The sequence below is a fragment of the Eulemur rufifrons genome, chromosome 23 (genome assembly GCF_041146395.1).
Source record: "Eulemur rufifrons isolate Redbay chromosome 23, OSU_ERuf_1, whole genome shotgun sequence".
NCBI lineage: Eukaryota > Metazoa > Chordata > Mammalia > Primates > Lemuridae > Eulemur > Eulemur rufifrons.
In genome coordinates, this window is record NC_091005.1 from 30,442,917 (window position 1) to 30,468,600 (window position 25,684).

Here is a 25,684-nt window from a genome sequence, read left to right on the forward strand (position 1 = left end):
TGGAGCCCTTTGACAGAGTCCTTGACATTCTCACCACGAGCACTGAAGGCTGCTCTCCAGACGGACGTGCTGTGCCTGTGGGAGCAGGACCAGACGGTAAAAGAGCAGTTGCCACACAGTGACTGCAACAGGCAGCCTGGATTGTGGATGCACAGGAAGCATCCGAGGGCCAGATGGAGACTTCTGGAAGCCATAAGCATCACAGCACCTATCGTCCACTCCCCTGCCCCTGTCTCAAATATAATTCAAAATTAAAAACTATAGGAAAGTCAGCACATCTTTGATTTTCCCATGATAACTTCTTTGATGCTCTTTGAAACACTATATTGTATACCACATTTTTAATAAAAACGTTTTTGTTTCTATTTTGCTGGTGTAACACAAACATCCTAGGCATGATTAGCTTGGAATTTCAAAATAAGGACATACTTTTAATTGGGTGATCCAACACTGGGGCACCTTCTGGGGACTTTGAAATAATTGAAGGCACTTTTTGGAAGTCAAAGTTCTGGGTTTTATGAATCTTAATTCACAAAGAAGAGTGACATTATTAAAGTCCTGGGCTATTTCCCAGGCTAACTGTATTTTAGAGCAATAAAATAGTGAGGGAATTATTTTTTATAGGCCAATTCAAGCCACTAAATACAGAAGTAATGATAGAATTAGCAAAATCATGTTTCCAGCACTAGTGGAAGTGGCTCTAGGCAATAGTCATTAATGACGGGGGATTTGGTAATGAGCAGGTCAGGCTGACACACCTGGCACGCCGATCTACCTTGACGTTGCTAAAAGTGGGATGCCAGACCTTGTGCGGCTTCTGACGCGAGGCCGCAGGGAATGTACTGCATCACCTATTAACTCTTTTTGCCAAATGGCTTGAATTCTGAATTTCCTTAAGCCTCTAGGTCTAACCACCTATTGGGAAATATGGAAAGTAGAAGATTATGTTAGATGATACCACGGAGATGCAATCAGTCCAATCCAGAATGTGGGAAATTCTACAGGATAAATAACTCAGTTTCTTCAACAAGTCAATGACACAGAAATGCAGATGAAGGAAAACTCTTGCACATTCAAATGAGACTCAGGAGGCCTGTCAGATTTGTCCTTTAAATGCAGACTTTGGATCTTGATTCAGATGCACTAAGTGTAAAAACCTATTTTTTAGTGTTAGAGAAATTTGAATACAGACTAGTCATTAAATTCCATTAAGTAATTATTGTTACTATGGTTTAAAAAAGAAGGCCTTTTCTGGCAGAGATGCATACTGAAGCATTTTCAGAGGAAATGATATGATGTCTGAGATTTGCTTTAAATTCTTCAGGAAAAAAAAAGTAGAGTGAGGAAAGATGAAACAAAAATGTCAAAATGTTGTTAATTCTAGAATATGGGGGATTGCTATATTGTTCTATTTTTGTTATGCTTTCAAATTTCTGCAACAAAACTCCCGGCTGGCAAGAACTAGAACTTTTGGGTGACACATGCGAAGAGATTTCACTTGGTTCAATTTTCCTCTTTTCAAGGCTTCACCGCCTTTGGGAAGAAGAAGTCTCAAGGCATGGGATTGAAAAGGCTTCAGTGTTTCGAGTGATGCTGAGGTTCCAGAGAACAAGGATTATTTTCAATCTGCTTGTGACCTGCTGCTTCTCGATCACCAGTATACTGGGGCCAGTAAGTGGCAGACGTGCTGGTTTGGGGGACTCCAGGTTTTAGAGATTTAGAAATTGAACTGGGGGCATGTTCCAGCCCAGGCCAGGAGTTGGGGATGTCTTTGTTTCTCAGCTAGTGTCTAGAAAATGAAGACCTTTTCAAGACAGTAAAGCATAGTAGCTAGGAGTGTAAGCTCTGGAGTCACTGCTTGGGTTCAAACCGTGGTCCTGCCACTTAATTGCTGGGTGAGTTTGGGCAATTTAATCACCCTTTCTGTGCCTTGGTTTTCTCATGGAACCCTATGACACCCTCAGGGTAGACGTTGTGGAAACCCTCCTGTGTAAAATGAAGAACATAATCCTACCTGCCTTATAGGGTGACATTAAATGAGATAAGTATATAAAGCACTTAGAACATGGCCTTAGAGACACAGCTGAGCAGCTCTGGGAAAGCAGGCGCAGGAACTAACGGTCTCCATGTACCACGGTTGGGATGAGTGGTCTTATTTCCTCAACTCTGGTTCCTAAGTCCAAGATTCTGATTTCAGAGAGGAGCTGATTGGCCAGCTGGGGTCACATGCCCACTGGTTGGCCAGAGAAGGGTGGGGTACTTTGATGGACAGTCCGGCCTAGACTGCATGCAGTGGGGGAGGTGAGCATCTCCCCAAAAGAAAACTGAGGCACTATTACCAGCTAAGGGGAGAATGGTCGTAGGTCAGGAAGAAACAGCAGTTGATGACACCGCAGAGGTGACTGAGTTTGGTGACAGCTGGGTGCTGGGCATTCTCTATCCATCCCTTCAAATCATTCTCACCACTTTCCACCCTGCCCTGTGTCCCAGTGTGGATCATGTGACTGGGGCCTCCCGAGTGGTTGATTCCAATAGAGGAGATTGGGAGGGAGGGAGAATCTCCAGCGGGAGATTCCAATAGAGGACTGGAGGGAGGGAGAAGAATAAGTCAAGATATTTGCTGCCTGGGCTGCCTCTCTCCCTGTCACTGGAGCTTGGCTGCCGAGCTCCTGGCTGAGACCCTCTCTGCATGACCCCCCTTTGAAGTCCCACAAACCTCACCCTCCCCTCACCCCTTGGGTCTAGGGAGGTAATAGTTCCCCACTGTCACTAGCTCCATGGTGTTCCACCACTCCTTGTTGGACTTGCTAAATTCTGCCCACACAGTTGTAAAGAGCCACTCTGTTAACTCCTTCGTTTCTCAGTTTGTGTGTGCCTCCTGTTCCCGTCAGCCCCTGCTCTGAGGTGGCAGGGCTGGGTTTCAGACCCAGGTCAGCTGAACTCCCAAGTCTCCTCCAAGGGGACCTTGACCCTCTTGAGGTCTGACTTGTGCTTGAGTCCATTTCGATCCTTCAGCAATTCCCCAGCATTAACCCAGACTTCCCAATCCTTCTTTCAGGCAACAAATATCAAACATGATCTGAATGATCTGAACTCCTATTTCCTTTCAGGTGCTGATTATACCAAAGATCCTAGACTACTCCGAAGAGCGGTCAGGGGACATCGTCCGTGGAGTGGGACTGTGCATCGCTCTTTTTCTCTCTGAGTGTCTGAAGTCTGTGAGTCTTTGCTCCATTTGGATCATCAACCAGCGCACGGGCATCAGGTTTCGTGGGGCCATTTCCTCCTTTGCCTTTGAGAAGCTCATACAATTTAAGTCTCTAACGCACATCACCTCGGGAGAGGTAAGTGCCTAGGACTGCCTATCCCAGACTATCCTGCCTATCCCCACCCCTTCTCCCGAGGTCACTGCTTGGGGACCAAGAGAGACACAAAAGGGGGTTAAGAAAGGAGGAAGAAAGACAAAGAAGAGACTTCCTAGGTTGAGTGTGGATGACCATCAGCAGTTGCCTTGGGGCCATGAAAGCAGGTCAGTCATAACCCAGGGAGATGCCGCTAATGTGCAGAGGGTTAGAGAGGCTTATTCACTCCACAAATAGTTGCTGAGGCCTATTCTGGGCCAGATTCGCTTCTAAGCCCCAGGGATACAGCCCTGAACAAAAAGATAGAAACCCCAAGTAGAAGCACATTGGAAAGCGTATCCCCTACGCCAACCTGGGGGTCAGAGTATGGGAAGACTTGACGGCTTCGGGAAATCTTCTAGGGGAAAGCCATCATAGATGGCCTCTCTGAGTTTGCATTTTCTTATCTGCGAAAGAGGAATACTTTCACCTGCCTGGCAGTTGTCACTGTCAGTTGTCACTCTTGCTCCCCTTACAACATAACAGACCTTGGCAGAGCCTGGAGGAAGGGACTACTAACTTATGACCTGTGGTCAGGGGGACATTGGAATTTTACATGTTAAATTTCCATTTTAAAATTTGTCTGTTGCTCACCAATTACCTTGAGGGGCATGGATCTTATATATTTTTTTAGTTTTTATATTGAAGCTAACATTTTGTTTTTTTAGAAAAGGCAGCTGTGCTTTGGTTCCTTGCCCTGAAGCCAAGCCCCTCTGTGACCTGCCACCGGCCCCTTTCCTGCCTCCTCTCTTCCCATGTCCTCTCCTCTAGCCCCAGGCTGGCTTCCTTCCTTCTATCCAGGCTGGGCTCACTTTCAGTCCCCAGATATACTAGACGTGTCCACCTCCTGGTGACTTCGCTCACGTCACCCCCACTCCCTGCCCTTTAGGAATCCCACCCATCCTTCAAGGCCCAGTGCAGAGGCCCTCTCCGTCATGAGGGGGTCTCCAAACCGCACCCTGGGCCACCACTCCCCACTGAGCACTTGCAGGTTTTCTGGGCAAGGATCTGGCTGTCTCACTACTATGAGCCCTCTTCAAAGACAGAAGCCAATTCAGATGCACCACGCCACTCCTCCAAGGCCCAGCACCCGCGTTACGCAGGGCGGATGTCCAAAGGGCATCTGCTAACTTAACCATTGCCATGAAATTGCAGCTTTCCCGAAACTCAAGTGCTAACCAACATTAGGTATGTGCTGCAACCATCACGACTATTAACATTCGTCACCATTTTATTGGTCCCACAGCCTTAGGTACCTTGTTTGGCCTCCCTGGAGCTGTGGAATGATAATAAAACCAACCTCCAGGGGCGTCGCCGCCCAGGATTCAGTGAGTTCGTGCGTAGCTAGCACGTAGACAGGCGGCTGTTGTTCCTGAGCGTTAAGCTGCACGATTATCATTAGTTCCCGTCAGGCCTTGCGCACAGAGGCTGCCCTGTCCTCCCGACGTGACGGCTACAGGGTCCAGGCAGCCCTCCGCCCTCCTTATGTCAGGAAGGTCATCATAAGCCCCAACTCACTCTTACCCAGACATTGTCCCAAGGGCTTTACTTACTTTAGCCTGGTCAGTCCTCTCACATCCTTCTTGTGTGGTAAGTTCTGTTATTCCTGTTGTCACAGAGGAGGAAACTGAGGCAAGGAAAGGGTGGGTAACTTGTATGAGGCCACCTGATTGGTAAGTGCTAGAGGCTGGATTTTTTATTTTATTTTATTTTATTTTTTGAGACAGAGTCTTGCTCCGTCACCCAGGCTAGAGTGCCGTGGTGTCAGCCTAACTCACAGCAACCTCAAACTCCTGGGCTCAACCGATCCTCCCACCTTGGCCTCCCAGAGTGCTAGGATTACAGGCGTGAGCCACGTGCCCGGCCCCAACTTAGTTTTATGAATAGAAAAATGTACAATATATTGGCTTGGCGCAGTAGCTCATGCCTGTAATCCTAGCACTCTGGGAGGCCAAGGTGGGTGGATTGTTTGAGCTCGGGAGTTCGAGACCAGCCTGAGAAAGAGCGAGACCCCGTCTCTACTAAAAATAGAAGGAAATTACCTGGACAACTAAAAATATATACAGAAAAAATTAGCCGGGCATGGTGGTGTATGTCTGTAGTCCCAACTACTCGGGAGACTGAGGCAGGAGGATAGCTTGAGCCCAGGAGTTTGAGGTTGCTGTGAGCTAGGCTGATGCCATGGCACTCTAGCCCGGGCAACAGGGTGAGACTCCATCTCAAAAAAAAAAAAAATATATATATATATATATATATAAAATGTACAATATAGCTTTGGGGGAATTTTTATATCAATGGTACTACATCACGCATGTTGTTTTGTAGCTTTTCCCCTCCTCATTATGACTTAGCTTTTCACGTTAGCACACACAGATAGTTCTTATTCCTCTTCAGTGATGCTTAATCACAATTGTAGTACTTTCAATGTGCCAAAATGAAGTACTTTATGAGCTTATCTACACAGTTCTCAAACAACATGATGAAGTAGGTTGTGTGATTTTCCCCTTTCACTGCTGGGGTGACATAGGGATGGAGAGACTGAGCCACTTGTCTGTGGTTCCACAGTTTGTAGATGCCAAGTCTGGAACATGAGTTCTGACGGTTTAGCTCCAGGACTCAGTACTACCTGATACCTTTGGGGTGGGCTTCTTCACTTTCCGCACCAGTGAACACTCGGGGTGCTTCCAGGCTTCGGCTGGTATAAGCAGTGCTGCAGGGAACATCCGTGTATGTGTCTCCTCCAACACGGGGGACTGTTTCTCCACAGAGAAATGAAATTGCCTGGTCATAGGGTTTGTGCAATATTTAATTTTAAAAGATACTTTTAAATTGCCCTCCAAAGTGGCTATACCAGCTTATGCACCCTAATACACTTTAAGAAGTTTTTTTTATTTTTTATTTTTTATTTTTTTGAGACAGAGTCTCACTTTGTTGCCCAGGCTAGAGTGAGTGCCGTGGCGTCAGCCTTAGCTCACAGCAACCTCAAACTCCTGGGCTCAAGCGATCCTACTGCCTCAGCCTCCTGAGTAGCTGGGACTACAGGCACGCGCCAACATGCCCGGCTAATTTTTTCTATATATATTTTAGTTGTCCATATAATTTCTTTCTATTTTTAGTAGAGACAGGGTCTCGCTCTTGCTCAGGCTGGTCTCGAACTCCTGACCTTGAGCGATCCACCAGCCTCGGCCTCCCAGAGTGCTAGGATTACAGGCGTGAGCCACCGCGCCGGCCCACTTTAAGAAGTTTTAAAGGCTCGGGCTAGGGTACATCCTGGGAACTGGAAGGAGATTAGATTAAACTTAAAAGACAATCGCTTCTCAAGGGATTCAGATCGGTAATCATAAAAGATATTAATGAATTGGTTCCTGAAAGATGTCTTGATTTGGAATGTTAGTTTTTATCTAGCTTTGAACTAGGCAGTGTATGTTGGGGAAGGAAAGTAGGCAGAAGAATCTATGGAAAAAAAGAAGGAAAGAAGGAGAAGGAAGATAATTCAGCTCCTGCCTAGAAAATTCAGTTAATATTGTTATTAGTAGTCGAATAGAATAGAACAGAACAGAAGAGTGGAACAGAAGCAATTCTTTGGAATCTGGATATTAGTAGCAGTAGTAACAGTGTTAGTAGATACATTTTATTGAGTACATTCTATGTATGCAGACACTTTACATCTCACTGAAATTCTCACAAAAACCATGTAATTATTCCAGCTTTACAGAAGGAGAAGCTGAAGCTCAGAGTAGCAGCTCCTTGAGGGCCACACAGCCAGTCAAAAGCACACAGTGAACCTGAGGTGTCCCTCTCCTCTCCGACCCTGCCTGCCAAGGCTTCCTGCTGGGGAACCTTCTGGGCACCTGGGGAGGCGACACCTGTGCCCACAGGCTTGCTGTCTTACAGGCCATCAACTTCTTCACCAGCGACCTCAACTACCTGTTCGAGGGGGTGTACTACGGCCCCCTGGTGCTGCTCGCCGGGGTGTCCCTGGTCGTCTGCACCATTTTCACCTGCCTCATTCTCGGGCCCACTGCGCTCTTCGCCACTCTCTGCTTTCTCCTGATTTTCCCGCTGGAGGTAACGTTTCCCTTTGCCACCCGGCTGACGCCCAGAACGCCCAGGGCCCTGCAACCCGAGACGCCCCAGTGGGAATCCTGACTGTTGCAGACGGTTCATGCCACTGTGGCTAAGGTGCAGCTCAGTTCCCATCTCAAGCTGTTCTCTGGGTGCAGCGTTTGGTTAATAAATAAGAGCTGAGCATTATGTGCGAGGTCTACTTTGTAGGTTTCTATGGGAGATTATCTGCTTCACAGATTTTCCTTGGTAAATAATCTCTGTAAGATTTCTGTTCCATTTCTTCTACCCGGAATGTGCTGATGTAATAATGCATGTGGTATTTGCCATTTGGCTGAGCACACTATAATGGGGAAAGGGAAGCACATTTGCTGCCAAAGAAACAAGTGAGTTAAAATTGGGTAATACAGAAGTGACTCTTGGATTATGTGTGCTCTGACTTATGGAAATTAAATGTTTTCCTCCCTGAACACAGTCACCATGATCAAAAGGTGATTGTAATTATTAGAGGGTTTAGGGTTCCAGAGGGCAGGGGAGCCATTTCTGTTTAGTTTCAGTTTGGTTACCCACAGCCTGGCTTGGAACTTAGGGGAGAAAGGGCCCCGGTGCCCCAAGGCACGATGGCCCGAGAGCTCCCATTGGAAAACCCTCAGCAGGGGCCTGGCACTAAGAGTTACAGTGGATTCACCCAGCCCAGAATTAAACCTGGTATTCCGTCCACATTGGAGCTTACCTTTGGAAATGTTCCTGGCTGTCCTGCTGTGCCGGGCTGGACTCCTCCGCCCTGTCAAAAGCAGCCCTTGCCCAGCAGCGCGCTTGCTGCGCCCGCCCGCAGGTGCTCCTGACCACAGCGATCCTGAAGACACAGCACCGCACATCCCAGGTCAGCGACCAGCGCATCCGGGTGACCAGTGAACTTCTCACTTGCATGAAGCTTATCAAAATGTACACCTGGGAGAAACCATTTGCAAAAATAATTAAAGGTATAAGAAGTCTGCCTTTCTGCTCAGAGCCCGCTAATACCCCGCTGGGCCAAGCCTCTCACCGTCTGAGGATTTCTTTCTTGCTTTGGGGATTGTGCTGTGCTCTGGAGGGTGTTCTTGGGGTTATCTTTGGTGTATTTGTTTTTTACCTTCTAGACCTGAGAAGGAAGGAAAAGACGCTGCTAGAGAGGAGCGGGTTGCTGCAGAGCCTGACCACGGTCAACCTGTTCCTCACCCCGACTGCGGCCTCAGTAGTCATGATCCTCATCCACGTATTGCTAGGAAGGAAACTCACAGCCTCATTAGTAAGTGTTTGGGGTGCTTTGTTTTCTCCCCCATTTTCTCATGTGTCCTTTCCTAGCCCATGCCCCACAAGAGGCTAGGAGGCTTTGCAAATGATCCTATAAATTGCTTCTGATTTTCCAGCCTTTTTGAGTGTTCTAGGTTTCTTCCATCTCAACCCATCTGAGACAGTGACATTTTGGGTAGCAGCTATGGAGAGAGGGACAGCAGAATCATCTGGGGGTGGTGTGTGACAGTTCTGATGCACGCCTGGAGGTTAAGAATCTCGAATTGAGGAGTTTCTCTGATTTCCAAATAAGAGCCCTGGAAACGCACCTTAAATAAAAATGTGTAGCTCCTTCGGTCTTTTCCTCTGTGGTCTGACCCTGGCTCTGAGGGTCAGACCCGGGTTAGGAATCCCTACAGGATGAGGAATCCTAACTCTGTGAGCAAAACAAGAGGGGGCCGCTCTCGGGGAGGTAGTGATCCCACTGAGGAGGCTGGGAGAGTGCACCCCAAGCAAGAAGGGGAGCATTTGAGCATCTGTAGCCAAGGGCCTGTGTGTGCTCCAGACAGCTGTCACCTCTGCTTGGCTCACGCATGCACCAGAAAAACCACCTGGAGAAGTCTGAAAGTGCTCTTTCCCCCACTCTTCCCAGTCTCCCCAAACACCAGCTTAGCCTCCTCCAAATGAAGGAGCTGCTTGTTGGAAGCTGCAAGGTGGCTGTGTGACTTGAGGCTCTGGGATAGGGGCCCCAGGGAACGGAGGAAGCAGGAAGGGCTGCAACCCACACTGCCTCCTCCGCCTCCTCATCCAGGCCTTCACTGCATTGGCGACCTTGAATCCCCTTCGGCTGGCAGTGTTCTATGGCCCCTTTGCAATCAAAGGCCTCACGAATTCCAAGTCTGCGGTGGAGAGGTTCAAGGTAAATGGTCAGAGGGCTGAGGGCATGGCCCTCTGTGGGTGCTCATTTGCCTTCAGCCCTCATGGTGTTCCTCCTGAAGGTATCCCTTGTCCAAGGCAGAGCCCAGCCCAGGTGGAGAGAGGGACTGGCTAGCTCAGTGCCCTCCTGTGCCTAGGCTGGTGTGGGGGCTGGAAGACACATGAATCACGCTGCATCACAGTGCCCAGGGAGAACTTAGGATGATGTATCCAAGCTAGGTCTCAGGCAGGTGGTCTGCAGACTGTATCCAGGTTTGTGTAGGGTTACACACATGGTTTTGGTTTTTAAAAACATCATATCTGTTGCTAGCATTTAAAAAACCTGGGCATTTTATATGAAAATCAAGATTTCTGAATGCTCTTGAATTATCAGAAGATCTGGTGACACTGGACCATATTCTCCTATGACCACAAGTGGCTGCAGCAGAGGTGATAGCTGCCCTGTTTAGATGGGGCATTTAGAGACAGGGTGCTGTAGACCCCACCATGCCCTGCCATGCCTCCAACCCTGGGGCTGCATTTTACTACCATTTATCATCTTAGAAATGGTCTACTTTGCTGATTTATACAGCTGGTCTTGCCCCAACAGGTATCTGAATATGAAAACCCTAATCTAAACCAATTTTTAAAAAGCCATTTTATAGTCATCCCACTTTAATACATGCAGTCCTCAACTTATAGCATTCATTCACTCATTTATTAAAAACACATTTATTGAGCACCTAGCCCATGCCGGTACGGAGACCACTCCACTGCATGTGACCAGCAGGGGCCCTGCTCTCAGGGAGTTCTGATCTGGTGGTGGAAACAGACAATTAACAGGTAAATTAATAATCAAAGAGGATTGTATCATATCACGTGAAGAGCTATGATTCCAATAAAACAGTGTGATGTTCTAGAGAATGTACTGGGGAGGGCTGGGGGCTTAGGGTTAGGGTTAGGGACAGGCTGTGGACAGGCTGGTCAGGGAAGCTCCCTGTGAGGAAGTGACTTTTGAGCTGAGCAATGATGACTAGGCAGAAGCAGCTGCAAGTGCAAAAGCCCCGAGGCTGGAATGAACTTGGCTTGTTTGAGGAACACAAAGACAGTTCTTTATCAACAGCCCTGGGAGGAGGAGCCAGGAGGAAGGAGGAGCCCCTTAACTTCCCAGCGGCTCCTGCCTCCTGCCGCTGCCTTCACCAGCCCCCCCTCCCAGGGCCTGCTGGGTTCTCCCACCCATTCTCTCCTCTGTGCCTGTTTTCACCCGTTGAGTGGGCAGAGATTAGGAAGCTACAATCAGGGCTCGGAAGGATGGGTAGTGATGTCCAAAATGTCAATAGTATCCTTCTAGATCTCTTTCTAAGCATTTCTCCAGGTGGGGACGTGTGAATACAACTGGACTCCGGTGGGACCATATTCCGCACCCACCCATTTTGCAAGGATTCATGTGGTTCAGCCCCTGTATTTTACAGACAGGCGGCTGGAGCCGTGGGGTCTCCAACAGTCTCCAACAGTCATGTTTTCAAACATGTGACCCACATGACATTTCCCCCAGTGTGGGACACAGGCAGACCTTTTTATTTTCAATAGCTGTAAATGAAATTTAATTAGAAAAACACCAATCCTGGGAGTCAACAGCTGTTATCACTCAGGATGAGGCTAATGCAGGTTAGGCCTCAGTCAGCGGGCAGTGCAGGTGGTGTGCAGGTGTGGAAGTGTGGCCCAGGGGTCTGGAATTTGGAAAACACTGATCTAGAATTTTTACCAGCAGAAACTTGCCTCATTATACCATACCAACCGGCCGGCCAATAAAATTGGGTACACGTTGCTACTGAACTAAAGAACTGAATTCCTTTCCCTTCCCTTTCTTTTTGTCTTTACAGAAATTTTTCCTCCAGGAGAGTCCTGTTTCCTATGTCCAGGCATTGCAAGACCCTAGCAAAGCTCTGGTTTTGGAGGACGCTACCTTGTCATGGAGACAGACCTGCCCTGGGATTGTCAATGGGGCATTGGAGCTGGAGAAGAACAGGCATGCTTCTGAGGGGATGACCGGGGCTCAGCCGCCTCTAGATGCCATCAGGCCAGAGGACAAAGAGCACAGCCTGGACCCAGCATTGCACAAGATCAACCTGGTGGTGTCAAAGGTAGCCTGGACAAGGCAGGCAGGCAGGCTGGCTGCCAGACTCTCAGGGCCTAAGGATAGAAGCTTGGCCAGGTGCCCCACCACTTCCTTGGTTAAAAACTGTCCGCGTTAAGATCTCCCTTTAAAATACAAATTTTTCATGGAGGGCAAACACGAGAAATCTTTCACATTTTAGTATAAATTAATTGATCCTCTAAATTTTCTTTGGAATAGGCAAGACCAAAATAATTTGAGAGTACTATGTGCTGGTCCTTAGAAGGACCAAGAACACAGAAAGGAGAAGGAGAGGGAGACTAAGCTAACATTAATGACACTCCTGGTATGTGCCAAGCACTGCCCTGTGTGTATTCTGTAAACTCCCTTTATATCTGGCTCCTTCTCTGCCTGATGTTTACAAGGGCTCTTCCTGCTCTCTTCTGCTCTCCCTCTGTTCTTCTCTCTCTATTATCTATCTGGATAAATATATTTTTATTTCAACAGTTAGGGAGTACAAGTGGAGTTCTGTTGCATGGATATATTGTATAGTGCTGAAGTCTGGGCTTTTAATGTACCCATCACCTAAAGTGTATACATTGATGTAACTTTTTGTTCCTCACCCCCTTCCTCCTTCCCCTCTTTGGGGTCTCTAATTCCATTTTTCCACTCTGTGAGACCCTGTGTACCCATAGCTTAGCTCCTACTCATAAGTCAGAACAGGCAGTATTTGATTTTCCATTCCTGAGTTACTTCAGTTAGGATAATGACATTATTCCATTGCTTTTTATGACTGAGTAGTATTCCATGATGTGTGTGTGTGTGTGTGTGTGTGTACACACTATATTTTCTTTATTCACTCATCAGTTGTTGGACACTTGGGTTGATTCCATATCTTTGCTGTCATGAATTGTGCTGAGATAAACATTTGAGTTCAGGTATCTTTTTTTTTTTTTTTTTTTGATGTTGCGGTGCTTAATGTGGTGACATACATAAAAATGCTTTATAAGAGTATGACATGAACATATTTTTTTTTTAATTTTATTTTTTTTCCACACTTTTTTTTTTATTCATGATAAATTATTAAGTGAACAGTGCAAGTTAAAAACAATAGTTTCATATTTTTTCCCCACCCCCCCTTTCCCGAGTCAGCACCTTCAAGTGTTACCACTCCCCAAACAGTGCGCAATGCACTCATTGTGTAGGCATACCCCCATCCCCTCCCCCACCCCCCACCTCAGTCTGATGTCCAATTGGTGTCGTTCCCAGATTTGTATTTAGGTGATGATCAGGGAAACCAATTTTCTGGTGAGTACATGTGATGCATGTTTTTCCATTCTTGGGATACTTCACTTAATATAATGGGTTCCAACTCTCTCCAGGAGAACCATAGAGATGTCGTATCTTCATCATTCCTTATAGCTGAGTAATATTCCATGGTATACATATACCACAGTTTACTAATCCAATCATGTATTGATGGGCATTTGGGTTGTTTCCACATCTTTGCTATTGTGAATTGTGCTGCTATAAACATTTGGGTACATGTGCCTTTGTTACAGAATGACCTTTTTTCCTTTGGGTATATGCCCAGTAATGGGATTGCTGGGTCAAATGGCAGGTCTACTTGAATCTGTTTAAGATACCTCCATAATGCTTTCCACAGGGGTTGCACTAGTTTGCAGTCCCACCAGCAGTGTATTAGTGTTCCTGTCTCTCCACACCCACGCCAACATGTGTTGTTTTGGGTTTTTTTGATAAAGGCCATTCTCACTGGGGTTAAGTGATATCTCATTGTGGTTTTGATTTGCATTCCCCTGATGATTAGAGATGTTGAACACTTTTTCATATGTTTGTTAGCCATTTTTATATCTTCTTTTGAAAAATTTCTATTCATGTCCTTTGCCCACTTTTTGATAGGGTTGCTTGATTTTTTCTTGCTGATTTTCCTGAGTTCTAAATAGATTCTTGTTATCAGTCCTTTATCTGGTGTGTAGTATGCAAAAATTTTTTCCCATTCTGTAGGTGGTCTGTTTATTCTCTGGACTGTTTCTTTGGCTGTGCAGAAGCTTTTTAATTTAATCATGTCCCATTCATTTATTTTTGTTGCTGCTGTGATTGCCTTGGGGGTCTTCTTCATAAATTCTTTGCCTAGGCCAATGTCTGTAAGAGTCTTTCCTACATTTTCTTCTAGAATTCTGATTGTATCACGCCTAAGGTTTAAGTATGTTATCCACCGTGATTTGATTTTTGTGAGAGGTGAAAGCTGTGGGTCCTGTTTCAGTCTTCTACAAGTGGCTAACCAATTCTCCCAGCACCATTTGTTGAATAGGGATTCTTGTCCCCAGGGTATATTCTTTCCCGCTTTGTCAAAAATTAGGTGACTATATGAGGATGGTTGTATATTTGGATTTTCTGTTGTGTTCCACTGGTCTGTGTCCCTGCACTTGTGCCAATACCAGGCTGTTTTAAGAATCACGGCCTTGTAGTATAGTTTGAGGTCTGGCAAATTAATACCTCCCATTTTGTTTTTGTTGCTTAAAATTGCTTTTGCTATACGGGGTCTTCTTTGATTCCATACAAAGTGTATAATTATTTTCTCTATGTCTGTAAAGAATGATGTTGGTAATTTAATAGGGATTGCATTGAATCTGTAGATCACTTTGGGTAGTATAGACATTTTAACAATGTTGATTCTTCCGATCCACGAGCATGGTATATTTTTCCATCTATTTGCCAGTTCTGCTATTTCTTTTCTCAGTGTTTCATAGTTTTCCTTATAGAGGTCCTTTACCTCTTTAGTTAGATATATACCTAGATATTTTATTTTCTTTGTTGCTATTTTGAAGGGTATTGAGTCTTTAATTTGGTTTTCCGATTGACTGTTATTGGCATATATAAATGCCTCTGATTTGTGTATATTAATTTTGTAGCCTGAGACTTTGCTGTATTCGTTAATCAATTCCAGGAGTCTCTTGGTTGAATCCTGGGGGTTTTCCAGATATAACATCATATCATCAGCAAAAAGTGAGAGTTTGATCTCTTCCTTCCCTATTTGGACTCCCTTGATTCTGCTCTCTTGCCTGATAGCTCTCGCAAGGACTTCCAATACTATGTTGAAAAGTAATGGAGACAATGGGCAGCCCTGTCTGGTTCCAGTTCTAAGTGGGAGTGCTTTCAGTTTTTCCCCATTCAGTATGATGTTGGCTGTGGGTTTGTCATATATGGCTTGTATCATTTTTAGGTAGGTTCCATCAATGCCTATTTTGTTAAGCGTTTTTATCATAAAAGGGTGTTGAATTTTGTCAAATGCTTTTTCTGCATCTAATGAGAGTATCATATGGTTTTTGTTTTTGCTTCTATTTATGTGGTGAATTACATTTATAGATTTACGTATGTTGAACCACCCCTGCATCTCGGGGATGAAGCCCACTTGGTCGTGGTGGATTACTTTTTTGATAAGTACTTGGATTCGATTTGCTAGTATTTTATTGAAAATTTTTGCATCTATATTCATGAGGGAAATTGGTCTGTAGTTCTCTATTTTTGTTGTGTCCTTTCCAGGTTTTGGTATTAATGTTATATTGGCTTGGTAGAACGTGTTGGGGAGAACTCCATCCTTCTCAATATTGGAGAATAGTTTATGTAGGATGGGCACCAGTTCTTCTTTGTATGTATGGTAAAATTCAGGTGTGAACCCATCTGGACCAGGGCTTTTCTTTTTGGGAAGGTTTTTTATTGCTGTTTCGATTTCAGTTCTTGATATTGGTCTGTTCAGGTACTCTATTTCTTCGTGGTTGAGCCTGGGAAGACTATGTGTTTCTAAAAATTTGTCCATTTCCTCCACGTTCTCCAGTTTGTGTGCATAAAGATTTTTGTAGAATTCATAGATGATATCTTGTATCTCTGTAGCATCGGTTGTGATTTCTCCTTTCATGTTCCTAATGGAGGTTATTAGAGATTTTACTTTTGTGCTCTTGGTTAGTCTAGCCAGAGGTGTGTCTATTTTGTTTATCTTTTCAAAGAACCAACTTTTTGTTTTATTAATTTCCCTTATAGTTTCTTTGTTGTCCTTTTCATTTAGTTCTGATTTGATCTTAGTAATTTCTCGCCTTCTGCTGGGTTTGGGATCGTTCTGTTCTTCTTTCTCCAGTTCTTTGAGTCTATTCGTTAGGTTGTCTATTTGCATGTTTTCTGTCTTTTTGATATAGGCATTTATGGATATGAATTTTCCTCTCAGGACTGCTTTAGCTGCATCCCATAGATTTTGATAAGTTGTATCTCCATTGTCATTTAATTCAAAGAAATTTTTGATTTCCATCTTGATTTCTTCTTTTATAGAATAATTATTCAGGAGAAGGTTATTTAGCTTCCATGACTTTGAGTAAGAGTGAGGGTTTCTGTTTGTGATCATTGTTACTTTTATTCCGCTGTGATCTGAGAAGATGCATGGTATAATTTCTATTTTTTTGAATTTTTGAAGACATGATTTATGTCCTAGGACATGGTCAATCTTAGAGAATGTCCCGTGAGCTGATGAGAAGAATGTATATTCTGTGGACTTTGGGTAGAATGTCCTATAGATGTCAGCCATGCCCATTTGTTCTAGCATTCTATTTAGGTCCATTATGTCTTTGTTTATTTTCTGTTTAGAGGATCTGTCCTGTACTGTCAGTGGGGTGTTAAAGTCTCCAGCTATTACAGTATTGTTATCTATCATTTGGTTGAGATCTAGTAGGGTTTGCTTTATGAATCTAGGTGCACCTAGGTTGGGTGCATATATATTGAGTATAGTCATGGCTTCTTGATGAATTGTGCCTTTAATCAGTATGTAGTAGCCATCTTTGTCTTTTATTATTTTTGTTGGTTTGAAAGCTAAGTTATTGGAAATTAAGATTGCCACACCAGCTTTCTTTTGGTTACCATTTGCTTGAAATATCGATTTCCATCCTTTTATTTTCAGTCTAAATGCATCTTTGCAGGTTAGGTGAGTTTCTTGAAGACAGCAGATACTTGGATTGTATTTTTTTATCCATTGGGCCAGTCTATGTCTCTTGAGCGGGGAGTTCAAGCCATTCACATTTATTGAGAAAACTGATAAGTGAGACAGTTTTTTGTTCAGCTTGTTGGGTAGAACTTCATTGTGATGTTTTCTCTCCTGGGCCATTGTGGTATCTGGAATTTGATCTTTAGCTCTTGAGTAGTTTTACATTCGTGGATCTTTCTTGTGCTGATCCGTGTGTAATTCTCTTTGGAGTACTTCTTGGAGGGCTGGTCTTGTCTTGGTGAATTCCCTCAATCTTTGTTTATCTGAGAATGTCTTGATTTCTCCTTCATATAGAAAACTTAGCTTAGCTGGGTACAAGATTCTAGGCTGGGCATTATTCTGTTTCAGAAGCGTGAAAATGGGGCCCCAACCTCTTCTTGCTTGTAAGGTTTCAGTTGAGAAATCTGGCGTAATTCTGATGGGTTTTCCTTTATAAGTTACTTGTTTCTTTCTCCTTACAGCTCGGAGAAGTGACTCTTTAGTGGATATTTTGGTCAGCCTGAAGACTACATGGCGTGGTGTTTTCCTATTTGCTATGAATCTCCCAGGGGTCCTTTGAGCTTCTTGAATCTGTATGTCTAGAGTATTGGCAAGGCCTGGAAAATTTTCCTCGATTATGTCTTCAAATAGCTTGTCCAACCCTTGCTTATTATCTTCTTCACCCTCAGGAATGCCAATAACTCTCAAGTTAGGTTTCTTCACATAATCCCACATTTCTTGAAGACTCAGATCATTTCTCTTACTTTTTCGATCTATCTCTGTGACTGACTTATTTAGTTGGAAGAAGTTATCTTCAATTTCTGAGATTCTTTCCTCTGTTTGATCTACCCTGCTCTTGAGACTTTCCACAGTGTTTTGTAGCTCTCTGAGTGAATTCTTCACTTCTAGGAGTTCAGTTTGGTTTTTCTTCAATATTTCAATTTCTTTAGTGAATTTTTCCTCCAAATCCTGTATTTTTTTTTGTGTTTTCCTTGTGTTGTTTATCCATTGATTCTTGTATATTATTCAGCTTGTTTATAATCCATAATTGGAATTCTTCCTGTGACATGTTGGTGTTTTGAGTCTGGTTTGTGTCAGATGGTTGGGAGCTGGTATTTCTCTTTGGGGATGAGCTTTCCATTTGATTCTTTGTGCTCTCTGTGTTTTTTCGCTGGGCCCTTCCCATCTAGATTTATCGTTGGATCTTTACTTATAGGTTTAGTCTGGTTAACAGAACTCTTTGTGCTCTATTCTTAGGCTGTGAAACAGTCTAGGTATGCTGCTTCTTTTGGCAAGAGGGGGAGACTGTTGTGTATTGTTTAGAGATTTTTCTGTTTCCGTTGGGGGACTGCTTCCAATGGGTCCAATCCTAGAGGATTGGAGTGATCCAAGACCGCTTTGGTGAGTTAGAACACTGTGTTGTGGTCTTTCAGAAGGCAGGCAGGGTCCACACTAATAGTAGACCGAAATTCTCTTTGCTTGTTTGTTTCCCTTTGGTTCTTCCTCTATAAGGGAGGTTTTTGACTCTATCTGCAGGCAAGATACTAGCTATGGGGAGAGGACGGTGACCTCGCTTGCTCAGCGCCCCAGTTGCTGTAGCTCCCACGGGCAAAAGTCTATCTTGGTCCAATGTCCCCAGGGATCAGGTTCCACACTCTTGCTTCTGGAGAAGTATTCAGTGTTTACACTTCCGCGGGGATCCTATATAAGGTCCGTGGACCAGGGGAGAGGGCCATCCAGGGAGCCTCTTGGTACCCTATTGCTCCACAGTGACTTGGCTGTGGGCCCTAGAATGGCGATTGTGTGCCCGCAGATCTCCGGCCCTGGGGGTGACTGCTCAGGATCCGGTATGTACCAGAGCCAGGAACCTGGCCCGTTCCGAAGCTCACCGTGGGTCCCCAGTTAGAAGGTGAAAAGAGAGGAGAAAGAGAAGGAGAAAAAAAAAAAGAAAAGGAAAGAAAGAAAATGAAAGAGAAAAGAAAAAAAGAAGAAAAAGAAAGAAAGAAAAAGAGGAAAAAAAAAAAAAGGAAAAAAAAAGAAAAACGCAAAAAGCCAAACCAAAAAACACCAAAAACGCCAACAAAAATGAACAAAAACAAACTACATAGCACCTCACCACACCGCAAGGCAGAAAGATACACAAATCTTAAGTATATAATTCAGCGACTCAATGTTTTTTTGTTTGTTTGTTTGTTTTACGCCTGAGCACAGCTCCGCCCCTTCACTTCCACTTGGCTGGGTCCGGAGCGGCCATTAGATGTTTTTGTTTTTACGCCTTAGTGCAGCTCCGCCCCTTCACGCCCGCCCTGCTGGGTCCCGGCGGTTTCGCAGTGGATTTCAAGATGGCGTCTGCGCGCCCGCACAGCTCCGAGGGTGGTGGGGGTCCAACCTCCGTGCTCAAAAAGGCGCGGCAGCCAGAGGCCCAGAGGGCAAAGGTGCCTGCCGGGGCTGTCCGGCTCGTGAGCCGCCGGAAAAAAAAAGAAAAAGAAAAGAAAAGGAAAAAAAGAAAAAAACAAAAAAACAAAAAAGAACCAAAAAAAAACAAAAACAAACACAAACACAAACAAACAAAACCCAGAAGAAATTTACCAAGAATAAAATATACAGTTCGGCGAGCCTATTCTTCTTGTTCGTGGGCTTTTTTTTTTTTTTTTTTTTTGCCTTAGCGCAGCTCTGCCCCTTCACCCCGAGCGCGGCCCCGGCATATCCCGCACTCCTGGCGTTGGTTCAGAGACCAGCGGAGGGCGCCGGGCAGAGAGAGCCGCTCGGCACTTAATGGCTCCCGAGCGGTTTCGCCCTCGCTTTCAAGATGGCGCCTGCCGAGCTCCGGGGCTGGAGGGGACCGGCTCCCCGGCAGGCAGAGACCGCCACTGCCCAGGGGCTGGCGAGCAAGGACGCGCACCGGGGGGTCACCGGCTGGAGAACCGCCGAAAAAGGAAGCACGGGTAGAAAGAGCCGCTGCGCACTTTTTGGCTCCCGAGCCGTTTCGCCCTCGCTTTCAAGATGGCGCCTGCCGAGCTCCGGGGCTGGAGGGGACCGGCTCCCCGGCAGGCAGAGATCGCCACTGCCCAGGGGCTGGCCAGGAAGGACATGCACCGGGGGTGACCGGCTGGAGAACTGCCGAAAAAGGCAGCACGGGGTAGGACGCTATTTGCTGTCCGGGAGTCTTTTGTGTTTTTCCGCCCTGGGGCAGATCCGTCCCTCCTCGCCAAGCGCTGTTTCAGCTGAGATCCCCCAGGTTCTAAGGTAATTTCGCAAAAAAGCCTCCTGTCTGCAATGCGCCACGTATCCCTCAGTGATTCTGCGCTGGCCTGGGTCAGGGCTCTGTTCAATTGGGAGCGGAGGGCTAGCCGCTTTCCCGAGAGGCTGTACCCACCCCGGCTGGGGGCGGGTGTATCCGACCCGCGCTCCGCTGGCTAGTGTCTGTCCCGCGTTCCTAATATTCGTTCACCTCAGACCTCACTCGCTCTGTTTGTCCCACGCTGATTCTCCGTGGATTCACACCGCTGTTCCTGTGTGGGAGCGGTCCTCTAGCGTTGTGGCAGGTCCGGATCGATGCCTTCCTTCCCGGGAGCGCAGATTCAGGCCGTCACCACCACTCCGCCATCTTTGATCTCCTCAGGTATCTTTTTGATATGAATTCTTTTCCTTTGGGTAGATAACCAGTAGTGGGATTGTAGGATCGAATGGTAGATCTACTTTTGGTTCTTTGCAAAGTCTCTGTACTGTTTTCCATAGAAATTATATCAATTTACATTCTCACCAATAGTGTATGAGTTCCCTTTTCATGACATCTGTGCCAACAGCTATTGTTTTTTAACTTTTTAATAAAGGCCATTCTAACTGGATTAAGATAGTATCTCATTGTGGTTTTAATTTGGATTTCTCTGATGATTGGTGATGTTGAACATTTTTTCATGTGTTTGTTGGCCATTTGTATATCTTCTTTTCAAAAATGTATGTTCATGTTATTTGCCCACTTTTTATTGGGGTTATTTGTTTTTTTTTTTCTTGCTAAGTTGTTTGAATTCCTTTTTGATTCTGGGTATTAGTACTTTGCTAGATACATACTTTGTGAATATTTTTTCCCATTCTGTAGGTAGTCTATTTACTCTGTTGATTATTTCTTTTGGTGTGCAGAAGCTTTTTAGTATAATTAAGTCCCATTTGTTTATTTTTGTTTTTGTTGCATTTCCTTTTGAGGTCTTAGTCATAAATTATTTGCCTAGGCCAATGTCCAGAAGAATTTTTCCTGGGTTTTCTTCTAGAATTTCTATGGTTTCAGGTCTTACATTTAAGTCTTTAATCCATCTTGAGTTAACTTTTGTATATGGTGACAGATAGAGATCTAGTTACATTTTTCTGCATATGACTATCCAATTGCCCCAGCATCATTTATTGAATAGGGTGTCCTTTTCCCAGCGTATGTTTTGTCTGCTTTGTTAAAGATCAGTTGGTTGTAGGTACATGGCTTTATTTTTGGGTTCTCTATTCTGTTCCATTGATCCATGTGTCTATTTTTATACCAGTACACTGCTATTTTGGTTATTGTGGCCTTGTAGTATAATTTGAAGTCGAGTATTGTGATTCCTCCAGTTTTGTTCCATTTGCTTAGGATTATTTTGGCTACTCAGGCTCTTTTTTTTTGGTTCCATATGAATTTTAGGATTGTTTTTTCTAATTCCCTGAAAAATGACATTGGTATTTGGATAGGAATCACATTGATTCTGTAGATTGCTTTGGGCAGTATGGTCATTTTAACAATATTGATTCTTCTGATCCATGAACATGGGATGTTTTTCCATTTGTGTCATCTACAATTTATTTCATCAGTGTTTTGTAGTTCTCCTTGTAGAGATATTTCACCCTCTTGGTTAAATATATTCCTAGGTTTTTTGTTTGTTTGTTTGCTTGCTTATTTGTTTTTCCAGCTATTGCAAATGGCATTGAGTTCTTGATTTGATTTTCTGCTTGCTTGTTACTGGTATATAGAAATATTACTGATTTGTGTGCATTGATTTTGTAACCTGAGACTTTACTGAATTCATTTATCAACTCTAGCAGTCTTTTGGAGGTATCCTCAGGGTTTTCTAGGTAAATGATCATATCATCAGCAAACAGAGGTAATTTGACTTTCTTTTTGCAATTTGGATGCCCTTTTTCTTGTCTGATTTCTCTGGCTAGGACTTTCAGTACTATGTTGAATAGGAGTGGTGACAGTGGGCACCCTTGTCTTGTTCCTGTTCTTAGGGGCAATGTTATTAACTTTTCCCCATTCAGTGTGATGTTGGCTGTGGGTTTGTCATGTATGGCTTTTAAAATTTTGAGGTATGTTCCTTCTAGGACTGGTTTATTGAGGGTTTTTATCATGAAGGGATGCTGGATTTTACGGAATGCTTTTTCTGCATCTATTGAGATGATTATATGTTTTTTGTTTTTAATTCTGCTTTTGTGGTGAATCACATTTATTTTTATTGACTTACATATGTTGATATGTTGCATATCCCATCTTTGCATTCCTGGGATAAAACCCACTTGTTTGTGATATAGTGTCTTTTTCATGTGCTGTTGGATTTGGTTTGCTACTATGTTGTTGAAGATTTTTGGATCTACGTTCTTCACGGATATTGGTCTGTTGTTTTCTTTTTTTCTTGTTGTTGCATCCTTTCCTGGCTTTGGTATCAAGATGATACTGGCTTCATAGAATGAATTAGGAAGGATTCCCTCCTTCTTGATCTTTTTGAAAAGTTTCAGTAGGATTGGTACCAGTTCTGCTGTGTATATCTGATATAATTCAGCTGTGAGTCTGTCTGGTCTTGGGCTTTTTTTTAATTGAGAGATTTTTTATTATGTATTCAATGTTACTACTTGTTATTGGTCTGGTCAGGATTTCTATTTCTTCCTTATTTGACCTTGGGAGGTTGTATTTTTCCAGGAATTTATACATTTCCTCTAGGTTTTCTAGTTACAAAGAGATGTTCATAGTGGTCTTGGATGGCCTTTTATATTAATATTTCTGTGGTTTGAGTTGTAATATCTCCTTTTCATTTCGGATTGAGCTTATTTGAATCTTTTCTTTTCTTGGTTAATCTAGCTAGTGATCTTCAATTTTGTTTATCTTTTCAAAGAACCAACGTTTTATTTTGTTGATCCTTTGTATTTTTTTTCTAGTCTCAATTTTGTTTCATTCTGTTGTGATCTTTGTTATTTCTTTTCTTCTACTAGCTTTGGGTTTGGTTTGTTCTTTTTTTTCTAGTTCCTTAAGGTGCAACATTTTGTTGCTAATTTGTGATTTTTCAATCTTTCTGATATAGCCATTTAACACTACAAGCTTTCCTTTTAGCTCTGCTTTTTCTGTATACCAGAGGTTTTGATATGTTGTGTCACAATTTTCATTTGTTTCATAACATATTTTAATTACCACTTGATTTCATCATTGACCCAAAGATCATTCAGGAGCAGGTTGTTTAATTTCATGTATTTGTATAATTCTGAGAGTTTCTGTTGGAACTGATTTTCTAGTTTTATTCCACTGTGGTTTGAGAAGATACTTGATATGATTCTTATTTTTTAAAATTTTTTGAGACTTAATTTTTGCCCTAATATATGGTCTATCTTGGAAAATGTTCCATGTACTGATGAAACTGTAGGTAGAATGTTCTGTAAATATCGGTTAGGTCCATTTGTTTTAGAGTCCAGTTTAAGTCCAGTGTTTCTTTGTTCATTTTCTGCCTCTATGATCTTTCTAGTGCTGTTAGTAGGGACTTGAAGTCACCCATTATTAGTGTGTTGTGGCCTATGTGTTTTCTTAGGTCTGGTAATATTTGTTTTATGAATCAGGGTGCTCCAGTTGAGTGCATATATATTGAGGATTGTTAAATCTTCTTGTTGAATTGATCCCTTTATCATTATATTATAATGTTCTTTGTCTTTTTTATTATTGTTGATTTAAAGTCTGTTTTATCTGATTTAAGTATAACTACTCTTGCTCACTTTTGGTTTCTATTTGAGTGGAATATCTTTTCCACATCTTCACCTTGAGTCTATGAAAGTCTTTATTAGTTAAGTGAGTCTCTTATAGGAATATATGTTTCAGTTCTGTTTTTTTTAATCCTTTGTACCAATATATATCTTTTAAGTGGGGCATTTAGTCCATTTATGTTCAAAATTAATATAGATATGTGAGCTTTTGTTCTGTTATAGTGTTGATTGTTACCTAATTGCTTTGTATTCTCAATTGTGTAATTGTTTTATAAGACCTGTGATTTTTATTGTTGCATCTATCTTTGTGATAACGAGTATCAACTTTTTGTTTACATGTTAAGAATTCCCTTGAGCATTTCTTATAGGGCCAGTCTAGTGGTGACAAATTCCCTTGGTATTTGTTTGTCTGGGAAAGACTTATTTCTCCTTCATTTATGAAGCTTAATTTAACAGGATACAAACTTCATGGCTGACAGTTCTTTCCTTTGAAATTATTGAAAATAGGACCCTAATCTTTCCCAACTTATAAGGTTCCTGCTGGGAAGTCTGCTGTTACTCTGATGGGCTTTCCTTTGTAGGTAATTAGATATTTTTGTCTTGCTGCTTTTAAAATTTTTTCCTTCACATTGACTTTAGATAGTCTGAGGACTATATGCCTTGGTGAAGACCTCCATGCAATGCATCTCTGTAGTGTTTATTGAACCTCTTGTATCTTGATATCTAAAAATCTTATAAGATCAGGGAAGTTTTCCTCAATTATTCCTTCAAATACATTTCACACACTTTTTTTTTTTCTCTTCTCCCTCAGGAATACCTATGACTCATAGGCTTGGACACTTCCCATAGTCCCATATTTCTTAAAGGCTATGTGCAGTTTTTAAAAGTAATTTTTTATTTATTTTTGTCTGACTGGGTTAATTCCAAAGACCTGTCTTCAAGCTCTGAAATTCTTTCTTCATACTTGGTCAATTCTATTGCTTGACCTTTCAACACCTTTTTGTAATTCTTTCAATGAGGCTTTCATTATCAGAAGTTCTGTTTGGGTTTTTTTTTTTTTTTTTTTTTTAACTCTATGCCTTTAGTAAAATTTTCATTTATATCCTGAATTGGTTTTCTGGTGTCTCTGCATTGGATTTCAACTTTTTCTTGTATCTCATTAAGTTTCCTTACAATCCATATTTTTAATTCTTTATGCGTCATTTCAGAATTTCCATTTTGGTTGGGATATAGGGTCTATCTTGGAAAATGTTCCATGCGCTGGTGAAAAGAATGCATATTCTGCAGCTGTAGGGTAGAACGAGCTATAGTGGAATTGCTAGAGAGCCAGTATGATCCTTTGGGGATCATGAAACATTCTGTTTTCTGACACTGCCAGAGTTCTTGCACTGGTTCCTTCTCATCTGGAGAAGCTGTTTTCTTAGTTTTGGATTTACTTTCTGATGGGTATGTGTTTGATCTTTGTTTGCTGGGAGGGGTCTCTGTTGTGTCAGGCTGAGTTCCCTGCTCAGCCCCAGAAGGGGGGACGCAGCAGGCAGGGCGGTGCAGTGGGAGTGCAGGCAGCACAGCACAGGAGTGGCGGGGCGGAGGCGGGGGCGCCTGGTTAAGCAGGCTGAGGTCTCCGTGGGGTGGAGGCACCGCACCATCTCCGCATCCTAGGCCGGCGGGACTGTGATCTGCTTCCCTAACGTGCCCCTGTCCTGGGGCTGGTGACTCTCAGTTCAGTCAGATGCTGTCCTCTATCTCCAGGCCACAGTGCCACTGAGAGCCTCGGGTAACACCTGTGCCACGGCTCTCTGCCTACATGGTTTGGGGGCAGAAACTCTTCCGTTAGCCCAAAACAGACAGCGTTGTGTTCTCCTCTGCAGGGCACCCTGCGGCTCTGTGCAGAGAGGGAGGGGGCCCTGC

At 43.6% G+C, this 25,684-nt stretch overlaps 1 protein-coding gene across 1 annotated transcript in view; it reads left to right on the plus strand.

The window, feature by feature from the left end:
• The window catches only part of LOC138373830 (ATP-binding cassette sub-family C member 11-like), a 78,395-nt gene that overhangs the window by 6,998 nt on the left and 45,713 nt on the right, over nucleotides 1-25,684 (plus strand). The window contains exons 4-10 of the mRNA XM_069456427.1: nucleotides 1,524-1,671; nucleotides 3,111-3,344; nucleotides 7,296-7,469; nucleotides 8,302-8,449; nucleotides 8,606-8,754; nucleotides 9,550-9,657; nucleotides 11,537-11,797. Coding sequence (XP_069312528.1) covers nucleotides 1,524-1,671; nucleotides 3,111-3,344; nucleotides 7,296-7,469; nucleotides 8,302-8,449; nucleotides 8,606-8,754; nucleotides 9,550-9,657; nucleotides 11,537-11,797 — 1,222 coding nt within the window. The remainder of the gene's footprint in view (nucleotides 1-1,523; nucleotides 1,672-3,110; nucleotides 3,345-7,295; nucleotides 7,470-8,301; nucleotides 8,450-8,605; nucleotides 8,755-9,549; nucleotides 9,658-11,536; nucleotides 11,798-25,684) is intronic.